The sequence below is a fragment of the Alligator sinensis genome, unplaced genomic scaffold, assembly GCF_000455745.1.
Source record: "Alligator sinensis unplaced genomic scaffold, ASM45574v1 scaffold334_1, whole genome shotgun sequence".
Lineage (NCBI taxonomy): Eukaryota > Metazoa > Chordata > Crocodylia > Alligatoridae > Alligator > Alligator sinensis.
Window position 1 is genome coordinate 125,675 of NW_005842572.1, and position 8,688 is coordinate 134,362.

Here is an 8,688-nt window from a genome sequence, read left to right on the forward strand (position 1 = left end):
ACTTAGCATTAATAAGCAAGCTAGCTTCCAGCAGTTGAGATAATACACAGTACTTAAATATTTCCCTTGATGCTTTTACTCTTCAAGCAGTAGTAGTCCATCAAGTCGCTATCAAGAACACTTATTATTAGTAACAGGGAGCGCAGAAATATATGAAAATGTATCATCTTTAATTTAGTTTAACTAATCTTTTCATTACGCCAGGTTTCAGGCACCGCTGGCTTCTGCGCTTGCCGCTTCCAAAGGGGGAAAGGATGCGAATGCCACAGTATTTATTTTTCACTTTCAATTTGCTTTGCTCTTTGTCCCCATTCAAAGGTTTGTGGGGCAGGAATCCTAGCTTTCCTTTCCGCGGGAGATTCGGCTTTTAAGTTTCCATTGAAAGGCTGGGGAATTGTTTTAGTTGAAAAGGAGCCTGATTTGAAGAAACCTTTATCCAAAGCTTAACTGCCGTGTGCTGCTCGTGGACTTCCGTTCTTCTTCTAGCTCACCAAGCTATTTTAGCTAAATAGGCAGAAGGTAGGGCAGGGTCACATCTTGGAGACTAATTGGTTCAAAGAGGCATGTGCTTTTATGCTCACCTCTTTGTATATAAATAATAGCCTCCTTCCCTGTGTTCGTGCCCACATTGTCAATGATGCAGTGTTATATCTGTCATACTGGTTGCCGGGGCTGTGAACGGGATGGTATCGTTGCATATCTGAATGGATATTAATAAGGGCACCGAGTCAGAGGCAGTTGGATAAAACAAAGGGAGCCTTCATTTCTGGGCTCTGGGACAAGGCAGCTTCTTCAGAAAAACCCTAGGAGCAGCCAGATTGAGAGGAGAGACTTAGGCCAGAGTCTAGGTTGCCATTTCTTTAACTATACATCATGCCAAACCTACGAAACTTGGAGCGAGGAGCACTTGTAGGTTCCGCTAATAGCAGAGCGGAGCCGCCACGTGATTGTATTGGCATTATTTCAATAACTACTTGTAATAGGGTTGTAGCTGGAGAGCTGTCGTAATTAGTGAAGGTGTGTAGGTGTCGAGTAAAATTGTAGGTTCCGCATCAATTAACTTGAGCCAGATTCTAGGAATAACAAGGACAGAGCTTTAAATTGCCAACGATTTATATTATATTGGGGGGGATTCTGCAGAACGTGGCGTCCTTTGGGATTTAATGGTCTCCGAGGTGGAAGGGGAAAATCCATGCAAGCATGCGATATCTGTGGCCAAGTGTGGGGTTTCAGGTAGCAGCTGCCTGCCTGCCTGCATGGTACAACACGAGGACTTCATTCTGCCTTTCGCATCTGGTCCATTTTGACAGCAGCTTTTTAGTAACTGCAGACGGTATAATAAGGAGAAAGTCACCTCTTTGAACAGGGCTTCTTTGTGTGGGCCTGTGAACTAATGATGGGAGGTTATAAATACTATTTACCAGTATTTGCATGGGTAGGGGGGGATTGGGGAGTTTTAAACTGCTTTTTACATGATCTTACAAAATTATTTGTGGTTCCCACCCCCATGTCTATAGGTGTGCCGTTATCTACACAGTGGGGGCCTCAAGGCTATTTCTACCCAATCCAGATTGCACAGTATGGCTTGAGTCACTACAGTAAAAACCTGACGGAGAAACCTCCTCACATAGAGGTGTACGAAACAGCCGAAGACAAGGACAAAAGCAGCAGGCCTACTGACTGGACTGTCCCAAAAGGCTGTTCTGTTGCAACGGTGTTCGATAAATCCCGGTTCACGAACGTGAAGCAGTTCGTCGCTCCAGGTGGGTTGCTGTAGAGTCATAGCGGATAAACTTGTTTATTTGCAGGGAGGTTCCCAGGGAAGACGCAACTTCACGGATCAAGTACAGAGGTGTATATCCTTGTTTTGGGGGGGGGGGGTTCCCATCCACGAAACATCTACTCCTTTCTCTCAGCCTCTTCATTTTTTCTTTCCTTCTAACTTCCAGCTTAGTTTTTTCTGACTTTTAACTCGCAAATGTGCTGTAGCTGTATTACGGAAGAGATGGTGCTACACAAGCAATTGGAGGAGCCACCTCTTTGGGCTGCCATGCCTGTCAGAGTCAGAAAACTTCAGAATGGGTTCAGGAGTATAGAACAGCACTTGCCTCAGCCCTTTTTCTAAGCATTTTAATGCCAACATGGTCTCATGAAATCTTTTGTAGAGCCTTACCCATGTGGCCCTTCCTTTAGCAGCCCCCGCAGTCAGAAACTTTTTGCTAGGATGTAGATATTTGGGCTGACACTTGCTATACAAGGTCTTTCTGCCATAGTTAGCCCATCGGTCCAGGCCTCTTTCAGGCTAACAAGAGGAGGCCATACTCAGCCGTGGAATGCTCTTGTGGCCACAGCACAACGCTGTCGATTTTGTGTAGCCAGGGCTAGTCCACGAGCGAGTTACGGTGGTTGGCACATACCTCTTTTGGTTGTTTCCGGGTGAGGGGGATCTTTAATGGATGGGATCTGTAGGTTACAGAATGGAGCAGCTGTCCGGTTCAGTAAAGCTTGTGCACAGGAAGTTGATGGAATTGGGTCTGAGGGCTTTCAGGGAGATTTATCTTGCTCCTACTCCTGGGGTCTGGTGTGACTGTGTCTGTGCCCTCTATCCGGTCTTCTTTGAGTCAATAATCAGTCACCGGTAACTTGGATCATCATCTCTGCATAGCAGGATCCCTGAGGTTGTAGTGGGTCTCTGTTGTCACAGCAAAGGAGGTGCCCAGGAGAAAGAGGCTGGTGAGGCTTCCTCTGTCCAACTGATCCCCAGCTCCCATGCCAGCCCTTTGGGGGTGAGAGCAGCCGGAGTGACTTTGGAGAGCCTTTCTGCTATTTTCAGGGATGGCTGGCTATAAACAGCCCACCCAGAGGCCTGTGCTGTTTACTTTCAGCTATAGCCAAGGCTTTGTCCCGAAGCATGGCCAGCTAATGCATACGTCTCTCCCTAGAGCCATAGGGTGCATCTACACATGTGCTTTTTAATGCGCATTACTTTATTTTAATGTGCATTAAAGCATCACTTTAAAAACAATGCTATTAATGCTCATTAAAATAGGCTAATGTGCATTAAACGTCACTTAAAAAGCATGCTCTTTAGCTAATGCTCATTAAGACAGGCTAATGCGCATTTTCTAGTACCTCACAATGGAGGTACTAGATTTAACGTGCGCTAACTAAAGCACGTTAATGCACGTGTAGACGCGCCCATAGGTCCCACTCCACTCCTGGTGCTTTTCAGACGTACTGCTGCTTCCTCTGGCGATTTGTCATACTCCATTTCATACTTAACAGAATAAGCCATGGATAAAATTCATTATTTTATGCAACTATTCCCCTTGTCTGAAGACAGCCTCATTAATAAGGACATAATGTATTTTCCTCCTTAATCAATACCCATTAGAATTAATGAGTCCATTACTTAAAAAGACAATGAAGTAATTTTAGTCAGCACCTTGGGCCTGGGTCTCCGAGGAAAAGATTGTTGAGAACACTCTTGTGTCTTTGTAGTAGATAAATAGAAGGAGAGGGAAGGTTATAGGATCTCTTATGTATTCTCCCCTCATCCTTTATTGATGGCAGAGTAATCTTCAGACCTTGAAGGCCACACTTCGCATCCCCTTATTTTAGATGCCCTTTAGTAATGGATTTATGAGCACTTAATGCAGTGCAAATAATAGGCAACCTTTGGGGGTTTTTTTATTTGGTTCTTAAAATTTTCTGTCTGCCCACTTCCTGTTTGTGTGATGAGAAGCAAACGGGGCTGGGATAAGTAGAAATGGGAGCTGGCGTGGTCAGCTAATGCGCTTTCACAAAAGCCCAAACTTCACCACATTCTCTAAGTATCAGCTGCGACTTCGGTAGTCGCCTACAGTAGAGCCGTTGGGTTGTAGCTGTGTTAGGCTAAGGACGTAGGCAGACAGACCAGGTTCTTTGGGTAGATGGGATCTCTTTTATTGGACCAGCTAAATAGTTAGAAAAATTGTTCTTTGCAAGCTTTTGGGCACAAACGCCCTTCTTCAGGCATAGGGAGAGTCTGGTGTTTGTGTGCTCTCCTGGGGGAAAAAAAAGCCATAATGCAAAATACTACAGGTCTGTGAAAATGCAAATGCCAGGCAGTGAGAATCAAAGAGAACGAGAGACTGCAGGTGTGAGGAGGTGCTTGGGGTTGTGGGGAAGGTGGTACAATATAGCTGGTAAAATCCAGACGGGTTACCTGGGGTTACACTTACACACTTGCAATAGAGTGCATTTAGTACACTTACACACTTGCAGAAGAGTGCAGTTAGTGTAGCAAAACACAGCTAGTGTTCTCTAGGTGCTGAGTTTGAGACCTTGGAGGAGCTTAGCTTTGACTTTTTGAGCATTTAAAAAAATGCATTTATTAATCAAAATAGGAACAGGTGGGATGAAGCCTTACACGGCAAAATGTGAAAACAGTCCTAATGCCGAGTGTAATGGATTTGTCGGGGACATGGGAAAAGCCCTATGGACTTTCAGGAATAGGGGTCATAACTCATTTATTGCACTTAGAAATATTTATGGGATATTTCGCACATCAAGAAGCATGAGCAAAGAAACAATTGCCCCTCGCATGAGAATTTTATGCCTTGAAAAACCATTAATTTAGAACGACTGCCTTTAAGTGTTTACTGTCCCTCTGTGCTTTCAGAATGACAGGATCTGCATGCTGTCTAACAAACTAATTATTCCTTTGATCATCTTGGTTTGGGGGGATTAAGATTTTACTTTTTGGAAGCCAGCCTGCGAAGAAACACCGGGCTTCACGGTGGCATGTTGCTTTGAAAACTTATTTAATTGTTAGCACATGTGAAAACCAGAAAGCACCAAGAGTTTTGCCCTTATAGATTTTTAATGCTCACACTCGCACACTCTGAAATGTGAAGTCATCTTATTTTGTGTTCGTTTTCCCCCTAAACCGATCAGTTCCCTGCTCTTGGAGCTGTCAAGGATGCAGAGATGCAGCTAATAGATTTCAGTTTTAGTCCCAGTGGATTTCTAACTACCTGTTTCTTTTTCGGTTCACCAAGCTCTTTTGCTAAAATTGCCGTTGTCTGTTAAAAAAGCCAGCGTAAACGCGGCCTTGCTGTGACTGCACGGTTTCTCTCCATTTCTGTTTCTGCTTCCAGCGTGAAACTGTGACGTTATTTCCTTGCAAATTCGGGAGCTTCTGAATATCAAGCCAGGTTGTCTCTGGTGCGCTGCTAGTCATCAAGCTTGATCCTCAGTTCTGCCTTCACAAACGCCCGTTGCCTTCAGTGGGTTTGCAGTTAGAGCTGATGTGCTGGGAATCACTAAACAATTAAGCTGATAACAACGGGATCTGATACAAGGTTGTGTCTGGGCAAGCGAAGAGAAAAGTGGGTGGTTAATTATCTCAGGCACAGGGTAGTTGATATGATTTATCTGACTGCGAGTCTAAGAGCAAGTAATTCCAGACTACGATGAAACACTGAATTTATGTGCATCAAACTGCATTCTCATGGCCAATTCCTATAGCGGTAGGTGCCTTTTGCCTTCTGCCTTTCTGTCTTTTTGGTCGTAACCCCCTGGAACAAGGTGTCTGTATCATGTTATTAGGATGCCCACCAAGAGCAGAATAGGATTTATTTTAAAAAGGATGGCTAATGTCTGCTCTGGCTATGTTGATACTACCAAACACATTTCGTGATATAACTAGTACCTCTTTTTCCATCACAGCCTCTCCCATTCTTTCATGTTCCTGATGCCATCTTCTCTTTGGCTGAAGCTCCATCCTGGCATCTGCACTTCTGCCAAGCTACTGATCAGCTAGCAAAGGTGCTGATAAAGCAATTCGGCCCCGGTTTGACTCCGCACCTCCTGGAGAGAATGCAGCAGGATGTTCACATTGGCTAGCCAGGAGGAATTTCCCTTGGTGTTACAGGAGTCACCCTTGACTCATTAATTGGATCGTTTTATGTTTAATTTAGTAACAGGCAAGGATGAACTGACGTAAAAATGGAAATAGGAATTTAGGTTTATTGATCAAATGCCCTTGAAGTATTTTGGATTTTATCGGGTGACCTCATTATATGGTACAACCTCTGGGGTGCAGATGAATAGGACATTTAACAGGAAGATCTTCTTATGCCTGACACATTTTCTTTTGTTTCTGGTGCTTTTCTTTTTCTTCCAGAAAATACTGAAGGGGCCTCTCTGCAGCTGGGGAACACAAGGGACTTCATTATTTCTTTTGACCTCAAATTCCTGACGAACGGAAGCATATCAGTGGTTCTGGAAACGACCGAGAAGAACCAGCTCTTCACAGTGCACTACGTCTCAAACATGCAGCTGATCGCTTTCAAGGACAGGGACATTTACTACGGCATCGGGCCGAGGACTAGTTGGAGTACCGTCACCAGAGACCTGGTCACTGACCTCCGGAAGGGAGTGGGCCTCTCCAACACAAAAGCTGTAAAGCAGACAAAAATCATGCCGAAAAAGGTGGTCAGGTTGATTGCAAAGGGAAAAGGCCTCATTGATAACATCACGATAGTGACCACGGCGCACATGGCGGCTTTTTTTGCCGCCAGCGATTGGCTGGTGAGGAACCAGGATGAAAGGGGGGGCTGGCCCATCATGGTGATGCGGAAGCTCGGGGAAGGGTTTCGGTCGTTAGACCCAGGCTGGTACTCTGCCATGGCCCAAGGGCAGGCCATCTCCACGTTAGTCAGGGCTTACCTGTTAACGAAAGACCACACATTCCTCAATTCAGCTTTACGGGCCACAGCACCTTACAAGCTCCTGTCTGAGCAGCACGGCGTGAAAGCCGTCTTCATGAAGAAGCACGACTGGTATGAAGAGTACCCGACCTCGCCTAGCTCGTTCGTGTTGAACGGTTTCATGTACTCGTTAATCGGGCTGTATGACTTGAAAGAAACGGCGGGGGGGGAACTTGGGGAAAAGGCAAAAGCCATGCTTCCGCTCTACGATACTGGCTCAGGGACGATCTACGACCTTCGCCATTTCATGCTCGGCACGGCTCCCAACCTGGCCCGATGGGACTATCACACCACCCACATCAACCAGCTCCAGCTGCTGAGCACGATTGACGAGGCCCCGATTTTCAAAGAGTTTGTCAAGAGGTGGAAGAGCTATCTGAAGGGCGGCAGGGCAAAGCACAACTAGAGCTGACAACCAAAACCGCGCGTCTGCTGTCTGCGGGAGCCGCTGGACTTCTCGAAGGGAAACGGGGTGCGTTGTAAAAGGCCGCTTACTAAGCGATGGGCTGTTTCAAAGAAGTGATCCTTAAAACTGATGTGAAACGATTGCATTCCAGCGTGGTAATGCTTTGATCCGGTAAGGAGAATTTGGATCAAAGCTAGCATCTCCTTCAACTCGTTTACCTGTCCGTAGCGTCCCACCATGAAATCACTCGCCCGTGTCAAACTCCATTTGTACTCCTGAGTTTCGGGGGGCGGAAAAATTCCTTTTTGTAGGGGAGGGGGGGGAAAAAAAAGATAATTTACAGAAGCCATAAAGGTCCTTAAAGTCCAGCACTTGCCTGAAAAGTTAGGATGTGGCCTCCTTTAAAATGGAATAATCTGTGTATATGTTGACAACAGAGTAACGAATCGTGGTGTAATGCAGTAACCGTGTATTTACTTGTAGCCTGGGTAGTGGACAGTGTATCTTTTTAAAGGTGTTTTTTATACCGGTTCTTTTCTCGAAGGGGGGGAAAATACACAAATATTTGTTTTACGGTTCTATATATCGAGGTACTTTCAATGTACGGTTTCTTTAGGGGTGTGTCGATTTGAAAACGCACCTAGCCAGCATTCGGGCTCCTAACTTGTGTTACGTAAGCACAACTCGAAGTGGGACTAGCTGACTGCACAAAACTTTGCAAGCATACCATCCCCTTTTTTTATAAAGCCAAGGCTACAATCACGTTTGAGGCTTGCTGGTCGCCGTTTCTGCCGTGCCACTGAAATCTCTTGTGTACTGTATTTCCAATTGCATTGAAGAGGCTTCTGTGCGCACGGGGGAGATTTCTGTTGGCAACCTAAACATGGGCTAAGGAGCTAATTTTTGAGTAGCTCATAGGAGCCTTGATTTCACTGGACTTATCGGTGATTTTTTTTTTTTTTTTTCCTATGGCAATTTTGTTTTTAAAATGCTTTTTTAAAAAGCCGATCAAGAACGTAGTACACTAAAATGATTGTGTCCGTCTCCCCACCTTTACCTATGCTTTAAACACTCACGACACCTACGGCCCTGAGCTTATTCTTTATGTCTGAATCGTCTTAGTGGTTCTGGCAAGTGAGAGAGGGTATCTGTGCAATAACCGAACACATCCGAACCCAGATGTTCGCTCCGTCCAGGTTTCAGAATTAACACAGAATTTCCTTTTTGTATTTATAACCTCTTTTCGCTGGACTTTATGGTCTTTCAGCATGTGGATTGCCTACTGAAAAACCCAAGGAAGTAAAACCAATTGATCGTGTCACTAGACCAATAATATTTGATATGGTAAGCTAGCTGGAATTTGGTTGTAGGCCATATTAATACCTGCCAATATTTTGGTACAGGCACATTATGAATCTCAGCCCCCGAAGCTCCAGGGATTTTCCGGTATGATTAAGTGCATGTTGACATGAGCAAACCTTTGAGAAATCATCCAGGAGCACATCTGCACGGGCCCGGCAGGGCAGG

The 8,688-nt window shown here is 45.2% G+C and overlaps 1 protein-coding gene across 11 annotated transcripts in view; it reads left to right on the forward strand.

Annotated features, from left to right (window-relative positions):
* GLCE (glucuronic acid epimerase) overlaps positions 1-8,103 on the forward strand; it is a 98,096-nt gene extending 89,993 nt beyond the window's left edge. For 10 of the 11 annotated variants that reach the window (XM_025214189.1, XM_025214187.1, XM_025214188.1 and 7 more), the window contains 2 exons: positions 1,518-1,763; positions 6,170-8,103. In XM_025214189.1, the coding sequence (XP_025069974.1) occupies positions 1,518-1,763; positions 6,170-7,161 (1,238 nt within the window). In that variant the 3' untranslated portion in view covers positions 7,162-8,103. Of the gene's footprint in view, positions 1-1,517; positions 1,764-5,712; positions 6,142-6,169 lie in introns of those variants that run through there. The other variant, XM_025214195.1, reaches the window with a different exon arrangement.
* Positions 8,104-8,688: the final 585 nt, after the last annotated feature.